A 19,413-nucleotide genomic window follows, 5' to 3' on the forward strand; every position below is an offset into this window, starting at 1 on the left:
TTGAGGGCATAGGCAGGGCAGTCCCTGCTGCCACATTCCCCTTACCCAGTGTGGCCCAGGTGGGTTGTTCACCACAGGGGGCACCCCTTCGACTTCAGTGCTGCAGGTGCCAAGAGGCAAAGCCCCATTGCACTGAGTGCACAAGGTGGGCTGCAGGGAATCTCTGTGGTAGTTTGGTCTCATCCCTGATTCTTCGGGATTTTCCCCTCCAGCTTTATAGTTAAGCTTTAAAAAGAGCTCTGGTGTTTTATAAATTTTGGCTGCTGAGGAGATTCCATCCCCTACTCTTTTTATGTTAGTTTAATTTTTACTGTATGATGAGCGTGCTCTGTAATGGCAGTTAACAGCTAGGCAGTGATCTGCATAAATGGAGAAAGGCAAATGCAGATTGAAAATGCACTAGAGAAGTACATTGGAGCTACCAGCCAATTTCACAGCTTTACGCTGTCAAGACAGAGGACGTGAAATAATACACAGCCCCTTAACTGGCATAGCATTACCAACACTCTGCCTGCAGCTGTACTGCAGCACAGAACCATCGACGTCTGCCACAGAGAAATGTAAAGACAGAAATCCAATTTCAATTGCGGATTTTATGCTTCTATTATTTTCTAGAGAAAATTGTTTTTGTTTTTCTTTTTAACTGTAACCTTTTGGATATAGTCAGAGATGCTGAACAAAATTCCTTTGTATGCCCAACTGCTGCTGGTGTGCTGTGTGGCCTTGGTGTTGCATTCAATTCCTCCATGATTCAGTTCTGCACTTCCATTCTTCACAGGCCTGTTATAACTAATTAACACTTATGCATTGTTTGATGTTCTTGAGCAAATAAAAATATAAAGCTACATATATTCAAGCAAATATTATTTCAGGCCTGCTGAACTCTGGTTTCAACTTGTAGTTACACAACTGAAATGCCAAAATGAGAAGCAAGAAAGAGAAGCTTTGTGAGAAGCTGGAAGGAGGAAAGGTTCTTTAAAAACATTACTTTTTCATTTTTCTGCCTTACATAATGTAATATTCCATTATTTTACTTCCTGGATTTGAAGCATTAATTTTTGATTCCAGTTCTACTCAGAAAACGTTTAAGGAGTTTTTATTCCAATAATGAGAAGATGATGAGAGAAGAAAAGAAAAATACCCCTCCAAAATACTTGAAAACATAATTTGCAGGATTCTCTGGGTAAAAATTTCTGTGTGGGCTAAAAAAACCCGAAGTATTAATATTTTCCAACATTCATTGTTCCATTAATTGGTGCTATTTTAGGGCAGGGCAGCTCTCCAGAGGCTTCTTCAAGCTTGCCTTTTGATGGTAATTTTCATTCAGCATCCCTGCTGCAATGCAACCACAATAATAAGCCACAGTATTTTCAGTTTTTAAGCCACCAAATGTATCTACAGACTCAGCAACTGTCACAATTTCAGTATTTGAGTGTGAATTTTTACTGCTTAGTTCATGATTGGTTCCTTGAGTTCAAAAATAGTAACAAAAGGAAAGGTTTGAGCTGATTCTGAGTGAATTTTGACGCATCCATGATTTACCTTTAGGCATTCCAAAAGTAAAGGCAGAATCTGCTTTTGGAGGGTAAATGATTTGTTGAAAATTATTTACTGAGCTCTAATTAGGATAAACTTTTTTTTTAATGGACTTAAGCTCATTAAATGTACAGGCTTAATTTAAATAGGTAACAGTTTCATTTGTGAATAATTTTGAAACTGATAAATACCCATGGTCAGTTATTGTGCAGTTAGTTACTATGGATACTTGGTTTGCAAAATGTGTGGCTTTGTGGCTAAATTTCAGCCAAAGAGCATGTATCATTAAATAACATCTCTTTTTTTAGACAAATACCCAGAGTGACATGATAGTATATTTGTAGTCATGCACACAAATCCAGAAAAGATTTTTGCAGAGAGAAGTCTGGGTAAATAGAAGTGAGCTTTATTTTGCAGTCATCTCTTTGTGTGTCTCCTTGGAGCAGATTTGTTGGTTTTGTATAAATAGGGCTTTTTTGAAAATATTGGGTTTACATAGAAATCCAATCTTTTTTTTTTTTTGACAAAATCATCTGTGCTTCCATCTCTCCACGTGCCAGTACTAATGCAGCTCTCCTAAAACCCTTCAGCTTCCCTGCCCTTTGCCATTGCTGCCCAGTCTCATGGGAGTATTATGGTATAAACAGATCATCCTTTAGATATCGAAACTGAGTTTGCTACGCTTGAGTTCTCACTTTAACATACTTCCTCTGTTAAAAGACTTCTGCATTCAGTTCATTAAATATTGCTGAATATTACTCAGTGATACGTTTTTCAACAAGCAATGTGTACAAAAGCTGCCCTGCACAGTTTTTACTGTCACGTTCCCATCTCCTGCACAGGTCCTGGGGCTGAGTCTGACTCTTTTGGTTTGGGGATCCTCCCCATGGATAGATTCATCATGAAAATTGAGTGGCTGTTCAATAAAAAATAAGATTGATTAATATTACTTTTCTTAGAGTAATCTCATTGCAGGGTCTTTAGACACAATTTGTCATAACCAGAACCTCAATACTTAAGGAAAACAGATGCACCACTCCTGGGGCATGGGTTGCAGGGTGGTTCCTTTGCTAAAGTGGGCAAGACACAGCAGCAGTAATCCATGAACCGCCTTTCTGAGGTTGGTGAGAAAGCTCAGGTGAAAACAAAACTCTAGAAGCGCTTCCAGAAACAAGGCCTGTTTGTTGAACAAGAGCGAAGAGGGAAGAAGTAGTTGCCCAACTTCAAATATCTGACTAGTTTGTACAAAGTTAGGTGATGATATTAAATGAACTTTTTAGTTGCAGAACAGCAGATGAGAATCATTATTCACTCAAGGTACCAGCATTCATTTGTTCCTATGATATGGGAATTTGAAGCGCAATCTCCATGTGTAGGAGCTGACTGGGTGAGTAGTTCTCAGTGGACAGGCCTCTGTATTTATGCAGTCTCCTTCACAAGGCAAGGCCTATGGTTTATGTACCCTCAGTTGTCTGGCGGTTATAAAGCATCCTTAGTGAGAGGCCACTTTTGTGGATTGGTGAGCATGGCTTGGAGTCGGGGACCTTGAGAGCTGCAGGTGGGTGAAGCTTCAGGCTTCAGCCCTGCAGGCACATGCGGAGGCAGCGCTGCTCCTGGTTTTGTTGCCGCGCTGGCACCTTTGAGAGCATGGGCCCATAACGTGCCAGAGCTGGCTTGCTGCTCAGAACTGCTGAGCAAATTAAGCTGTGTAGCAATTTTTAAAACAAAACTCTACCTTTTCCTTTATTCTCTGTAGGCCTGTGTACTGGAAGACCTTTGAGCCATAGATGGTGGAAATTCAGTGCCACTGGCCTTGGCTGCCATTTTACAGGGTTCTTTCCTCCATGCTCCTTCTACATCCAAACTGTTAATAAACGCTTATTAAGAAACAAGTTATCTATTTGAACTTATTTTTTTTTTGAATGCATTAGCTCTTGTAGTTTTTTTTTCTATTGTATTTCTCTTAGATCAGTCATTTTATAGTTTTTGTGACCTTCCCTTTTCTGGTTTCTAATTTGTTTAAAATCACGGATGTGTAACTGGAGGCTTGGCGATGTGATTTGGAGAAACACATTCAAAGTATGAATTTGCCCCTAAGGGATAAATTTCATATATTTTTTAATATCTTATACAAACTGAACAGTTGATTTAAATGATCCAACAAGTGATAATAACAGACTTTTCGATAGGGTGCTACCTTCACAGTGAGTAGAAAATGTTAAAAATGTAATAATGAAGTTTGAGAGAAGTTGGTGCTTCATTCATGGATAGGAAGACCCTCACCAGTATCTGTTTCAGCGTCACAGAGGAAGTGATGCAATTGACTCTCAGTGGGAAGAGACTTGAACTCAATATGGAAAGACTTACAGATCATGATTCATGATCATGATTCAGACTTTCTAAATGTTTTGTGTTTCTATTAGGATGAGCTCAATATTAAAAAAAAAAAAAAAAAAAGAAAGAAAGTGGTCGAAGTGGAAGTGTTTGAAGGCTTGATACTTATTTGAAATTCTTGTTCTGGGGTGAGCCAAAGGTGACAATTTTATAATTTCACACAGTTGATTTATACTTGAGGTGAACAGCCAAGAGTACCACAGCATGTAAAATACTAATAAAATAATAAAAAAAACAAAAACAAAAAACTGTATCTTAAACAGGAATTAATGGAACAAATTACTATTTTCTGTCATGACATGAAAAAGAATGATTATTTCCACATTTTGGTGGGGAAAAATGTATGGATTTACTTTATTTGTTCTCATATGGCACTCATCACAAGAACTACCAGTCAGTGAAACCTTGCGTAGTGTCATCTGGTAATTTTTATTTTAAATGCATGTTGTATTGTGAATTTGTATCATGAATAGACTGTTAAGGTGAAAAGTCTGGGTTTTAGGAATTAATTTGCAGTTTTACTTCATTCTATTATGAAAATATAATAATTTAAAGGTAAAATTTTCATGGGAAGTCAAATAATATGAGAGATAAGTCCTACATGAAAGGAAAATGTCCTCTGAAATAATAAGTCCTTAAATAATCATAGCCATAATAATGAATTTTAAAGGATTTAATTCATCAACTAAGAAGGTATTTTGGCATGTAGCTTTTTGGCATTATGCTGGTTTAAAGAAAACAGTATGAACATAAGGAGAAGCCAGCATCAAAATGCCAACTGTGAGGAGAAATGTAACAGTAGATTTAAATAACCTCATGCCTCGTGGCTCATATTTCTGATTCAGTTTTGCCCTTTCTTTAGTTTTGTCTTGTTTTTAAGAGAGTTTTGATGTATAAACTTAGATTTCTCTTTGGATGTGGCGGTGGGGAGCTCACTCAGCTCCACTGGTACAGTATTGGCCAACAATTAGTATGTTCTTTCCTGTCACCCAGGTTTTGTCAGCTGCGGTAGAAATGCCAGCTACTCCTTCTTGCTTGCTGAAATCACAGTTCATCTAGCAGGTTTGCTTGTTTGAGGTGTATGTAAAGATCTGGTTTGCACAGAATAAGAGAAGCTCAGAGGAATGGGTATGTAAACTGTAGATAAAGATTTGCTGAGAGTGAATCTGCATATCAGTAAAAAAGAGCATGAAGCACTAGGAGAGTGCCGTGTATCAGAGGGGTATTTTGTAAATCTGTAATTAGTTTTGTAGAGACAAAACATCCATATTTCTCTCTTGAAATATGTAACACAACACCATTGTAATTTGCTCAGACTGTAGTGAATGTTGGGACTTTGAAATGTAAATATTGAGTCTGTTCTCAAAGTTTCTGAAATCTTGAATCTGGATTATGAAAACAATTGAATTGGCTTAAAAATCACAAGATAAAGAGAATTAAATGAAAACATATTGGTATTCTAAAGAGAATTAAATGAAAACATACTGGTATTCATCTGCTTACTAGGGTTTACTACTGGTATTTATTTTGCTGGTCTGCATATAAGAGGGAGGATGATACAACTTTTCCTGTAAAGAAATGTTGATACTTGTTGGCAGGCAAAATTCTCACTTTCACATGAAAGATTACATGGCTGTAGCAGTCAGTTTGTAAATGGCAGTATATCATTTACATGCTGGGAAAACGCAGACATTTTTGAAAAATGCAAAGTTTCAATTCCTTTCACAGTATCTCATGATAAGGGTGAAACAAAATTGCATGCTATTTTTTAAATACCCTCCAACTTTGGCTAGTCAGTTTATTTAATATCATCACATCTACTGTCTATTTAAAAAACAAAGCAAAACAAAAAAAAACTTATTTTTCCTTATTAGATATGAATGTGAGGCATTAGTGGTAAAGAGCTTACATTAAGAATTAAGCAACCCAAAGTTTGCAGATGTTTAATGGCAAGAATTTATGTCTGAAATGTACAGAATTTTAACCACAGGGAGTTGGATCACCCTATTTCAATGCTCACAGAAGTTCTCATTCTAGTTTGACTCGTGAACTTTCTTGCTATCTAATTATTGTTTTGTGTAACTCATTTGATGCCACTGAAGTTAGTGCTAATTTATATTAATGTAAGTGCAAATTTTATGTTTCAGTCTGAACAAGAACAAATGAACAGTAAATTTTGTTTCAAGCCTATTTGTTTACAGTTATGTCCTTTACCAATTAATAATTGTTAAAATCATGTTTCCGAGAAGTTGCAAGGTTCTATTCCTGGCTGTTAGATTTAGTTCATCTCATACTGACACAGTTCTGTTCATCACAGAAATGGTCTTATAAGGTTTCTTTGCTAGTGAGTTTGTGGAAGGGCAAAGGTGAAGGAGTGAGGAGAAAATTCTTTCTTTGACATAAGTATTTCCTGTAGACAGCAATTACATACAGGTCTGTGAACTTTAGTTAGCTACCCACAAGCATTTGAACTGTGAGCTCAACATAATGTTTGTCTAACCTTCCTTTAATAATATATTTCAAAGGCATCTGGTAGAGACATTTCGAAATTAAATACTTTTTTTTTTTCTTTAAGAGTGAAAGATCAAATAATGTAATTGTGAAGGCGGAAAGTCTTTCTTCAACATAGTTATTATTATTTACAATGCCTAATTTATATTTTTTTTGCTTCAGGTACTCATGCATATCACATAGGGTAGCAGGTGAATTAGAATCCCATGTTATTTTGTTGAATTACAGAAATGTACTTTATATTCACAAATTACTTTCAGATATCTATCTCTCTTTTGTACTCTTCAGTACGCTTGCTTAGTATTCCAAACTTCCTGTCCTCTAGCTGATTTCCACTCATTTCCTTTCCATTTCTGTTTATCATATATCAGAAACAGCAAGGAAGTCCTGCTGGGATGGTTTTCAACTTCCAGTACGCTGTGGTACATAGCCTTCTTAAGGAGGGATACCAGGAGCGATGTGAAATCAGAAAAGGTTTTGTTGGCTGACATCTGCTGTGAGTGTGAATAAGGATCTTGGACATACAGAAGCCACGGGCCATCTGAATGGAAAGCTTCCTGACACCTTCCATTTTCTGGTCGGTCCTCTGCCCCTCATGAGTAGAAATGTTTCCTACCAGTTGATTGCTTAGTTATAAACTTCATAAACAAAATCTCACAGAAAATGGCAATTACATAAGGGCTAATAAAGTTTCCACTTCTTCCTCTAAAACAGGCTTTTAACATCTAATGAGGACCATTTGTTCCTTTAAATTAGATAGATTTGAGGTTTATATTTGCATACAAAGAGCCAGAAATATGAACATGAGGAATCAGTGGAGATTGAATCAGAGGTAGAAAGGGATCTTGAGAGGTCATTTCATTACAGGCTGCTTAAAGCTGGGCCAACACTGAATTCAGAGTGGGTTGATTACAGCTTTGACCAGTTAGGTCCTGAAAACTGCTGATATCCCAATATACCTAAAATCCTTAGAATTTCTGATATAATTTATGCTAGCTAAAAGTCTTCCAGTAAATTTCTAGCTCAGCCTGCACTCTTGAGAATTGTGGAACTGGTTATACATTCCAAGTGGCATCTCTCTGTCTGGAAGAGGAAACACAGATCATTTTCTCTTCAATTTACAGTCTGTATACTATAAGAGAGTTTGTTAAGTAGGAAACATGGCTTTTTACGTCTGCAAGCTATGATTCTAGCTGTGCTATTAAAAGTTACTCTATATGTAACTATTTTGCAATTTTTTTGTCAGCTCGTTGCTTGATGTCACATTAGCTAGGCATTCTCTAAACTTGTTTTATGAGCTTATTTTGGACTAAGTCATATTTTCTTTAATCTGACTGCTACTCTAATGAAATTATGGCTTAATGCTACTTTCAAGTGTTGTCTTTCTGCCTAACAAGTAATAGCATATAGTAATGATAAAGAAAATCTGTTTAATGGTTACTACTAATTTGGTACAGTAAAACACTATTTCAAGGGAAGATCTGGTCTGTTCAGATATAGGTAGAATGGTATATTAGAAGTTATTATCAGTTCTACTGAAGCAGTGGTGCTTCTAAGGAGTCCTGATGGATTGGACAGTGACATTCCCCCTGCTAGTTTCTGGGGTACTGACTCTGTGAGGTGCTGCAAGCCTTGTTCACCCAAAATACAGCTACGGTTCTTCCTGGTGGGGGAAAATAATAATAATAATTAAAAAAAAAAAGTAGTTATCTTCTACCAGTACTTTCATTCAAAAGGCACAAGTGGCTCCAAATGAAATGTGAAAGGGAGGTTCTTCCATAGCCCTCGCTGTGTACCAAGTATCCAGGCTTTTCTGAATGGAGCAGGTTGTAGCATCCAGAGTCCCTTCAAGCAAAATCCCCCACCTTAGCCAACAAATGGGACCTGCAGCTCTGGGTTGCTCTGGTTTAGGTCCGGGGTGCAGATCCTGCAAATGCACCCTGAAGGTTCAAAGGAGTAGAGCAGGATTATTTATTTTTTTCCTGACTCACTCTGTCACTTCCCAATATGGTCAAATATAGCCCACAATGTTAGCAAATTGTCTTCAGTAATGTTAGATGTCATTGACTGTCTGTGTTTTATTATCACGTAGAATTGTCCAAGAATGTCAGACTAACGTTATGGGAATGAGAAAACTAGTGGCATCAGCGTGAAAGCTATCCTCACAGTAACTAGAAGCGTATGCACTGTGTTGAGACTAAACATATCCAATGTTATGGAATTCCAAAAATTAAATTATTTAAACTGTTTCCTGATTAGAGCAATGTTTGAAATAGCCCAGCAAAATAGAGTGGTAGGAAAAAAAATGGCTGGAAACTGTTATGGAGGTGATTTTCTAGAGATACTATGGGTGCACATGTCCTATGAAAATCCATGAACTCTTTGAGTAGAGAGCACTTGAGTTATGCAGGCCTTAAAATTACTGTTTTGGCTTTAATTTGTTCTATGCATCACATCTTTACCTTAAACATAACACTATATTTTGTCCCAAAAAGGAAATGGAGTTTGACTTACATTTTCTGCCTTTCTGTATCCTGCTATTTTCTGATACAGTCATATTCGTGCTTCTGTGCCAGTACACACTCATACTGAGTGCAATCAGTCCTCCCTTTCAGTGAGGTCGATGTCTAGAACTGGGGTCTGATTTAACCACCTCCTCAATGCCTGGATTTCTTAAAGCCACCTCCAATAGGCAGTCACCCTTTTTTACCAAAAAACATCTGGTTAAGGCCATCAGCTGGCTTGTCCAGTATTTCAAGATTACCTACATAGTGGGCTTTTTGTTTCAGGTTTACTTTGTCCTGTTAAACTTCTAATTGCCACCTGGTTTTAATCTATTTGATCGATATCATCTGGCACTCCACTCTTTTTTGCTGGCCACAGCCAGCTCTAGCCTGTCTGATGCAGAACACCTCCTAGGGGACAGTAGCATCAGTCATTGTGTCTGATGATCCTGTTCATATGTTTTCTATGGAAGAAAGAAGTAAAGGTGAGTTTAAGAGCATTTTGTAGGCATGTGCTAATAAATTGCTAACAAACTTAGAAATGAACGAAGGTATTTTCTTTAGGAAATTCTACGCTGGCATTTTGTGAACAGCTCATGTAATTTTCAAATTACTGTTTTGTGTGTAATTGAAACTACCTGATCTCAGCAGATGTTTGTTTTGCTAGCTGTCAGGAAGGAAGAACGTTCTCCATGTTTGCTATTGTCTTATTTACTGATTTCTAAAAATCTTTAGTGGGAAGAAAGGGCTTAGACCACTGACAGACAAAAGGGTATGTCTAGCCCCCTGATTTTTAAAAGTAGTGATGTCGCCCAGTTTGAATGATAGGAAAAAGTTAAAAAGTAAATGATATATAAATAACTTAAATTCTTTTTTGTTTTGTTTTGGTCAAAACCAAATGATTTTACAAAATAACAATAATACTTTTTTATGAAACTGTGTGTTAAAAGAAAAGTAGTAGTAGTTCGTCTGGTGGGAAAGCATGTAAGAAAAACAGAAGGAACTGGCAGTTACATGAATATTCTTTTGGACCTAGATGTCCAAACTTTACAAAAGCCTGAGATTTTGTCTGGTTAATATAAACCAGAGCATATTGTAGTTAGCCCTGCTTGCAGGGATCATGGACGTGTACATGTTTACGATGTCGCGAGTTGTTTCCATGCATTTTTCACCCTAATAAAAACAACAAAAAAATCATGTTCAGTTCTAAAATTCCCCAGTCATCTCTGTTTCAGGATGTAACTCAAGTAGCAAAGTGAGACTAGAAATGGTTAAAAAACCACATGCTGCTTATGAAAAAAAAAGAAAACTTGTGGAGTTTTGCTCAAAAAATGCTTTCTTGTTTCTAAATTAATTTATTTAGTGTTCTTTACAGAAAAAAAAAATCAAAATCAAACTTTAAAAGTATGGTTGGTTTTGGTTTTTTTAAACATTTTTAAGGAATTAAAATATTTGGTTTATGCCATCACAGTTTGGAAAAGAGTTCTAAATTTGTTTTTCTCCTCGTTTTGAATTTTCCTCCTCAAGTTTTTGTGCTTTCAGGAATTTCCTTTTAGAGACAATTTTAAAGAAATTGTATGAAAAGCATTTTCCCCAGGCTTTATCTTCCCTCCCACTTTTTTTTTTTCTCCCCAGTAGAAAATATATTGCTAGGCAATAAGTGAAAACTGAAAAAGGAAGGAGGGAGTAGATGCAAAAATCCACCAAGCCGAGTGACCAAATCCAAAGACTTTTGGTCAATGAACCTTAAGAGAGAAATACATGTGAAGGTCTTGCTTAACAAACACCTCCAGAAGGAGCAACAATTATACGGCAATTGTAAGAATAAGGTCAGCAAAGCCCGAAACATTTGGGCTAGGTTTCATCTTGCCAAACTTAGGCTGTCTAGCAGTTATGAGTCTGGTATGAGGAAATCTGGGTACTGGAGATGACATACTCATTTATTTCACCACATTTTTAGCTCGAGATTAGTTCAGTAATGTCTTGTTTTGCCTATGCCATTTTCACACCAGGAACCATAGCTGAATCTCACCCTTATTTTTCATATTTAGTCCCACATTTAGTTTTTGAATAACCCATTGCAAAGCAGATAAGCAGAAAGGCAAGACAAATACCAAGTCACTTAACCACTCCCAGATGCCCATCAAGTTTGATCTCATCCGAGAAGCAAGTGGTTTTACTTTGAACAGGTGGGCATGCAGTGGCTGCAGGAATCAAGTTAATAACTCCGCCCTGTTTCACAGGAGCGGAGTTACCAGTAGGAAAATAAGGAAGAAGAGAAGGATGTCATGCCTCTACTCTACTCCAATTAATAATGCCAGCTGCTGCATGCATAGTGTAATATGGTCCATTAGTGGCTTTGCAGATCCTTCTGTCCAGTTCTGCTCCAGAAATAGATGTGTTTAAGTTCTGTTCCAAAAAGCAGTAATAATAGTATTTGCAGAGCTGGGTAAAAGCTAGAATTTCTCCAAAGGCAACATGAGGTTTTCTGACTGTTGGCAGAATAGTTTGTAAAAAGATAGGACAGGGAACACAAATTTTTTAATGGGAGTTCTACGGAACTTCAGGATACTTCATTTTACATAAAAAGTGCAATGTTTTTGCATGTTTCAGGCTTTAGCTATTCATGTCTTGAGTTAGTAACTACATCTTACACACACTTAAAAAAAAAAAAAAAAAAAAAAGAAAGTGCCCATAGCAAACATAACATTTGTCCTAGTAATGATGGCTTTGAAATTCTTGGTGATCAAATATATTTAGCTACATAGCTAAATATTTTCATTTGAAGGATTGGAGAAGTATGTGTGGGGATAAGAAGATAGGAGGTAATTTGCCATGACCTATTTTCATTCCATTCCAATCAAAATTGCACCACTTAGCTGAGTACTAAAAAGGGATGCCTGAAGCACACTTGCATTAAATCATCTGTTAATGTCAGGCCAAATTTATCTGGTCTACTGGCTGGTAGGTGGTAACACCCATCTGCCAGGGATACTGGAGTTCTGCACGCTCATAAGAAACTTTTATGTGCTAGGATTGCAAAAAGTGGCCTGAAACTCTGACAGTAGATAGGAAGAAAGATCTCCAATGATGAAAAAAGTAAGAGAACATTTGGAAATACACATCTTTGCTGTAAGCAGCTCTGAAGCAATAGTCTCTAATTCAGCCAAAACCTTAATGATTTGGCACGAGATAAAAAGGATGTATTGTTCTTAAAGAAAAATGAAATAATTGCAAATTCAGTCCTGGTGTGAAAGAAATGTAACTCCTATGAATGCCATGGTATTGCAGCAGAATTTGGCTTCTGAGCATGTATCACAAACTGTTAAGTACTTGTCCCATTTCCATAGTCTGAAAATCTAAATAAGATAAACCTTTCCCCAAACCATTCTAACATGTTTTGATTTCAGTCTAGAACAAAACACAGAAGAATCTTTTTCTTGGTTTATTTCAATTCTCTTAATGCTTCCTTCCTGTACTGTTGATTGTGTGGCTCCTATGGAAGCAGATTGCTAGGTCCTGAGGTTCTCAGCAGAGAATTGGATTCAAAGCTCCTGATTTAGTAAACCATGTAAGTATATACACACGCCAGAAATACGTGCCTTGTGGCGGGGCTTCTTTCAGCACAGCACTCTGGTAGCAGACACCTTCCCACCTTATCCCCTCTCCTCTTACCCTCTGCATTGGACACAGCTGAGGCTTCAGAGCAGAAGGAGCTCTGCCTGCCTGGGTCTTTTTGGGGCCATGGGCTCTGGCCGCAAGCAGCTGGATGAAGGATGCTCAAAACAGGATCTTGACAGGTCTGTCCCTGCCCTGGCATACCATGCGTTTGCACTTGAGCACTGTTGCAGTGTTTAGCACTGTTGCCCTAGCACTCCATGTGCCAAATGAAGTCATTAGCAGATTTGAGATCTATCAACCATCTGTGCCTTGTATCTGTTCATCCTCAAATGGGAAGGAGATATCAGTACAGACCTACAATGGGGGAGGTGGTGCTAGGAGGTCTCTGGGGCACGTCTTGGTCATTTGAATTAGTCTGTCCCTTGCATAGCATTTACTGCCCACCCCTTCCACCTGGCTAATGTCTGAGTCTCTTGAGAAGCTTGTTTACAACATGAGAACTGGTTCCAACATCTTTTGTTAAATATTTGCTAGTGATCAGGAATATCCAGCCACCTTTCCGGGGGAATGGGAAACTTAATAATCCATTAACTTGTTTTTTTTTTGCATCTTTAATTTACATTACATTGCGTTCGTAAATTAGGAGGAAAAGTTCTGGCTTTCTTCCTGCTGGTAGGTTAGAATACGCCAGCTGTGACGCACCATTTACAGAGATGGCTGGTGTCATTCTAGATCAAAGCTGAAAATGATATTGGCCTTATTGGTGCAATGTGTCTGTTGTTAATCCTTCTTTGAGGGTTTCTTGTTCACATTACAAGAACTACCTCACAGTGCTGCAGTAACATACAGGGACACGTGGAGGCAAAATGATTGATTATTAGTCCTGGTATTTGTAACTTGATTTGTGCAGCAATCTTTAACCACTAATAATTTGTTTTATTCCCTTGCCTCCCCTATGCAAATTTTCCATTGCCTTAGTGTCTGAAATCCCAAATCTGGAATGTCCTGCTATCGGATCGAAGTCTGCTTTATTTAACCCAAATGCAAATCTGTAGTGTAAAGTGATATGAATGAGGTCTGAACTGGGGCCACAGGCACCCACAATCAGTAGGAGGGCTTTGGATTAGGATAGGCAGAAGTGAATGCAAATGCAAGGCAGTATGTTGCCAAACTGAATCCTTCATACCCTGTCAAATGCGAACACCAGAATTAATCTTCATGGCTCTCCACTGGACTGCGGGTCTGGCACAGGCAGAGATTGCTTAGACAGTACCTCCAGATGTCCTGGGAGCAGAGACCTCCTTACGAGGTAAATTGCAGAGCTCTCATATGCTATTTGGAGAGGAAATAAAACATAACAGATTGCAGCAGGTTTTGTTTGCTGATGAAATATGTGTGAGAACAGTGGTCAGTCAGTAAAGCTGTTTTACCCTCCGTGTGTTTACCAGGCTGGGAAGGATTATGTCGTCTTCTTGGGTTAACTTATGGGGTACAGGATACCTCTCTAAAACACATGCAGACTCTCAAAGAGCAAATCTTTTTATTTAAATCAATCAGGGTATGTTGTAATATTGTTTGTTGCTTGAAATAGTGATTCTTTTTAAATAAACTTGCAGGATTTATTGTCACAGTGCAAACTCAAACACTGAGGATTGACGCTTTAAATTGTTGGTGAATTGTATTGCCAATCAATCTGTGATGATAAGCCTTGAGAGCTTTGGGATATTCTTAAAAAAGTTTTGCATTGTGGAGACTTGAAAAGCCTGTGAATCTCCTGTGAGAATTTTCCCTCAGTTCTCATGCTGGGAAATGTGTTATTTCAGAAATTGTAGAAATGGCAAGGAATTTGACTTTGCAACTTTGGAGTTCTGAAGTATGTGGACATTTTTCCTTATTTGTAGGTCTAGCAAACTCTGTGAGTACTCTGTTCAGTCTCCATATGTAGATATGCATTTATAGTGCTATGGCATTCGACGGAGAAGAGTTTTTAGAGGAATCAGAAGGGACAAGTTGAACTGCAGCATAAATTAAATAACCAAGATGGATGATTCTACAGGAGTTAAGATGACAAAGGCCATGCCTCTGTAAGGAAGAAACTCTATTCTGAAGCAGCATATTGCCCCGCATTGTTTATTCTTCCTTATTTTAAAATCTGGGTTCACAGAGAATCAGAACCTCAAAGGTCATTGTATCGGGAATAAAATGGTTCAGTTAAAGCAGAAAAAAGGCAAAGTGATGATGAAACCTGAAAGCAACACCATGACAGAAGAAAGGCATTGTTTGCTTTGTTTTGTCTTCCATAGAAATGGGGTTAGTTAACTTTCAGTCATAGCGGGCTTTGATCCATAACCAATTTCCTCACTTTGTCTTGAAACAGGCAGTGTACCTGTGGTCTTCTCAGCAGTACTGGATGCTCCAGTTTTAGCTAGTATCTGAGCTACACATAAAAGTCAGCGAATCCTAGGAAGCTAGGAAAAAGGATTTTTCTTCAGGTTTTGTGTAAAAGAATTTCCTTCTTCCTTTTTTTCTTGTGAGGTGTGGTCTACAACATTAACTCCTATGGTGGCTGTTGGATTGAAATCCCAATACTGACCTTGGCAGGACTCACCTTTAACTTTGAGAGACTGGAAACTTCTCAAAAGTTTTGTGAACAGAAATGATGTAGGGGATATTCAGATTTTTAGAAACTTCATAAGAAATCTGAAAGAAAACCAACATCCCCACCCCCAGGTGCCAGACTGTGGAGTTTTCATCTTTGATTCCTGTTACCAGCTGCAAACTATCAGCGCAGGATAGTCATTATGTCAGAATTTCATACACCATAAACGATGAGATACTACTTCCCACCACCACCACCTTGCTTCCTCTGTCTGCATTTGCTGAGGACAGAGAACAACCACAACAAAGGGCGGTATCTGTAATACACTCTGTATGAGCACTAATGGCTAATTCTTGTTTCCATACCTGAGCTTAACAGTGGGGAAGGATTGTCTGCAAGAAAGCTAAACAAACCCCAGAGCACTTGAAACTTCTTATGCCTCTGGTTGGACTGGGACTAAAGTTATGTAGCCCAAAATTCATAGTCTTCTGCCTATGTTTAGTCTAAAGCCTAAATACCTTTTCAGATGTGGTCCTGAGTGCTTCTGATTCCCAGTCTCCTATGTGAAACCGCAAATAATTAGAAATTAGATGGTATTGCACTACTTCACTGGGATATTGAGATGCAACTGCATACTCTGAAGATATCTAAAGTGGAGAAGTTAAAAAGTGCCTCACAGAGAGCTACTTCTGAAAGACGCTCTTGTTGTCTGAATCTCAGCGCATCCATTCATCTCACATTTTTCTTTACTTATACCCTATAAAAACCTAGTGCGTGCTTACAAAAACCATAAAGTAAAACTCTTGTGACTTCTGTGTATGAAACTTTTCACACAATAGAATGCATACTTATATTAGGAAATGATGAAATAGTCTTTATAGCTCTTAATTCTATAACTCCAATATTCAATGTTGTTAATATAAACAGTTTTATGGTAATAATAGGAGATCTGCAAGGCAGAGGGATTCATTTACTTCTAAGAGATGTCTGACCTCTGCTACTTCGTAATCCATTAGAGAGCACTGAGGTCCACATAAGCTGGCTTTCTTTCTCTTTTACCTGGAAGGCATTATTTTTTCAATAAATACCAAAATCAAGTCAATATTTTTAAAACTACTATAATTGCCACTTTAAATGGACTAATCTTTGCTTAGAAGTTGTCTGATACTTTGTGTCCAATGCCAGTACGAAAGAAATAATTAAGATGTATGCGTTTGGTAATTGATGGGGAACATTTGAATGGGTTACATAAATAATAGACCAATCATAGTATTGTCTTACTGTTTAAAAATAAATAAATAAACACAAGCCTTACTGGATGTACATTTATTTAAATTAATATTGCTGTCAGAATTTATGAGAAATTTTGAAAGAGGGTTTCTTTCTCACCTTATGGTTAATGTTCTCATAAATAATAATTTGTCAATTCTATAAGATAAGGTGTACAATTAAATTGTTCAGTGTACCACTTTAAAATAGAGGTGTGCATTTACTGTTCTGGGCAATTATTCTATGGATAAAACTACAACTTTCAGGTCTCATTTTCAGATCTGCCAAATCATACTCTATCTCATTTCTGTTCTAAAGAAAATAAATGTCATTAGTAATCTAATGTTATGCAGAACAGGCATAGGACTTTGCATAATACTTGCATGTACAAGTAGTCTTTTTTTACATCAAGTATTTTATTAGTATGTCATTGATAACTGACCGAGAAATAATAAAAGATATATATTAAAAAAGCAAAGAAAACGGTCATGTCCCTTCCCCATCCTCTCCACAACAAAACCAACAAAAATTAATTGAGACATATTAAAAGTTCATTAGGAGCTGCATTCTGCTTCTTGTTTAAGCCCATGAAAGTGATAGTTGCTAAGCATTTACAAACTTCTGATCTATCTTGGAGATGAACACCAAGACACTTCAGTCTGATATTTTGGGGTTTGGCTGTATCTTCTTGCAATGAACTTTCATTTTTCTCCACTGTCTTCTAAAACCAATTTAGTTTTGTATGAGTGTACAAGGGAAGAATGCACTATAAGCTGAATATTTGAGGCAAAGTGAAAGATTATATTTCTCTTGAATGATAATTTGAAAATGACTTTTATGTGATCTTATACATGCAAACCAACATATCCATAGTGTGAAAGATGGACTATTGCACAAACTTTGTATGTATTTATGCCTATATCGCATTGCCACAGTCAAGGCTGCTCTTTAATTCAAAACTCTGCTATATATGTTCTTTGGGCTCTAGTAGTACTCCTTAAAAGGTCTGTGACAGCCTGGCATCAATGGAGTACCAGCATGGGAACAGCCGTGCTTTTCATCAGCCATTACTGTTATCTGCTGTGTTGTTTCTAGGCTGAGCTTCTCAGCCACTGTATAGGTTTTTTTTTTTTCCCCTCTGAACAGGAAAGTAGGGCCTCTGCATGTGTTTAACCCCACATTTTTGCAGGATACTAATATTTCTGCTTTTAATTGACTGCAGTTTTACAGGAGAGTGTGTCCCAGATGTGATTGCTCTAAAATGAAAGAGCGCCAGTGTTGGACTTGAGTGCTTCCCATCCAATTACCAGTTGCCCCTTCGTTTTATTTTGAAAGTTTTTTTCACTTGAGTATGGAGTTTCCAAGTTACTCTGGTAATCCTGGATTTTTTCCCTTGTTTTCACAGGTGACCTGTAACTGTTTCACCATCAGTAACGGAGAGATGCAGGATGTTGGTGTTGGCCTGTATCCCAGGTACTGTGAACACTGTTTCATTCACAGGCAAATTCTATGTTAGGTTTTCTCCTTTTTTCCTAGGTAGCTGTAAGGGCCATCAAAGTAGCAGGTAACATGTCCAAACAAGAAACTGGGAAATGGGAATAAATTATAGGAGAATGAAAAAAATCATCAAGTTGAAAAAATCCTTAATAGTCCCAATTACAGATTTAAAACAGTTTAAATAGGATATGTCTTTAGATTTTATTTTTATTGAGGTGGTAGTCCTTTCTAAGTAAGAAAAAATGCTAATATTAAAAACGTGTGACTAAACATTCCTAACAAGTAAAAGGAAGTGTGTTCTGTGTTGCTTTGGAAGGCAGATATTCTGCAGCCAAGAGTCTTCTGAATTGGCAATTAAAAGAAAAAGATCGAATGTGTATATTAGCAAATTACCATAACTAAGAAACCAGTAAAGTGAAAAGATAAGCCCCTTGAGAGATGGATGTTAGTATTTGAATTATTTCTTATTTGTATTAGTTAAGAAGGATGTATGCAGGAAGGTTTTGCCTTCATAGATGCCTGCAACTATTAATGTGGAGCACGTACAATTGAGCAGATAAAATATAATTTTCAATTTATTTTTTTGTGAATACAGGGTTGAACCATGTTGTCAGTATCTAAAGGGGCCTGTCACTGTTGTTGCTTTTCCTACTAATGTCTTGTGTGCAAGATTTGACTAAGGACAAACGAGGCCTGCTTTGTGGTAAAGATAAGGGAAAGGCTGCTAGGAGGATATGGGAATTAGTGTTATGAAAAATACAGAACGTTCATCTGATTTCATAGTGGAATGGAAACAAATCTTTTCACGTACTTTGAAAAAAAAAAAAAAAGGAACAGTATTTTAGAGAATTATTATTAGTGGAAGGTTTTCTTTTGGTTGAAAAAAAGCCCCTGACTAGGAAGAAAGTGGCTATCTGTGTTCTGTGATAATGCCCTGTCAGGGGATACAAGAGACCCTTTCCCAGTTCAGTTCACAGCAGCTTTAATTTTGCTGCTTCAAAACATTCTGAGATGGGAAAATTGTGAACTTAAACTGCTGGTTCCCAAATTCTAGGCAAATGTCCTTCCATCTGGGCTGCAGCATGTAATAAGGTGAGACAGTCTACACTTCCAGGTGAAATTGTCATTATAAACATTAGAGTTTCCACAAGATGAAATTTGATTACAAATGCTTCGTTTAGTCTCATTAAAAGGTTGTATGTTGTTGCATGGCTTGATAGCTTCAGCATCCCAATATATTTTAAAATAGATAAAATCCTGTGGTACCTCTTTGCATCATCTTCCAGCAGGAATCGGCCCAGTGATCTCACTTAAGTGAAACGGAGACTGTCTCCCAGAGTATGCTATTGAGTTCGTGTGGAGACTCACAACTGATATTTCATGAGGCTTGAAGGGCTATCAAAAGAGTTAAGGTCCTTTTTGTAACCCTTTAAGAGTCAAGAACTGAGTAAATATGGTTTGGTGCAGGGCTGTGACCCTTGG

The 19,413-nt window shown here is 37.5% G+C and overlaps 1 protein-coding gene across 6 annotated transcripts in view; it reads left to right on the forward strand.

Annotated features, from left to right (window-relative positions):
* Window positions 1-19,413, forward strand: part of SMYD3 (SET and MYND domain containing 3) — a 377,644-nt gene that overhangs the window by 275,386 nt on the left and 82,845 nt on the right. For all 6 annotated transcript variants that reach the window (XR_013949131.1, XM_080586731.1, XM_080586735.1 and 3 more), the window contains exon 6: window positions 17,840-17,907. Coding sequence is in view for 5 of the 6 variants with exons in the window: in XM_080586731.1 (XP_080442857.1) it covers window positions 17,840-17,907 (68 nt within the window). In the remaining variant the exon portion in view is untranslated. The remainder of the gene's footprint in view (window positions 1-17,839; window positions 17,908-19,413) is intronic.

Source organism: Anser brachyrhynchus, assembly GCF_964034855.1.
Source record: "Anser brachyrhynchus genome assembly, chromosome: 3".
Lineage (NCBI taxonomy): Eukaryota > Metazoa > Chordata > Aves > Anseriformes > Anatidae > Anser > Anser brachyrhynchus.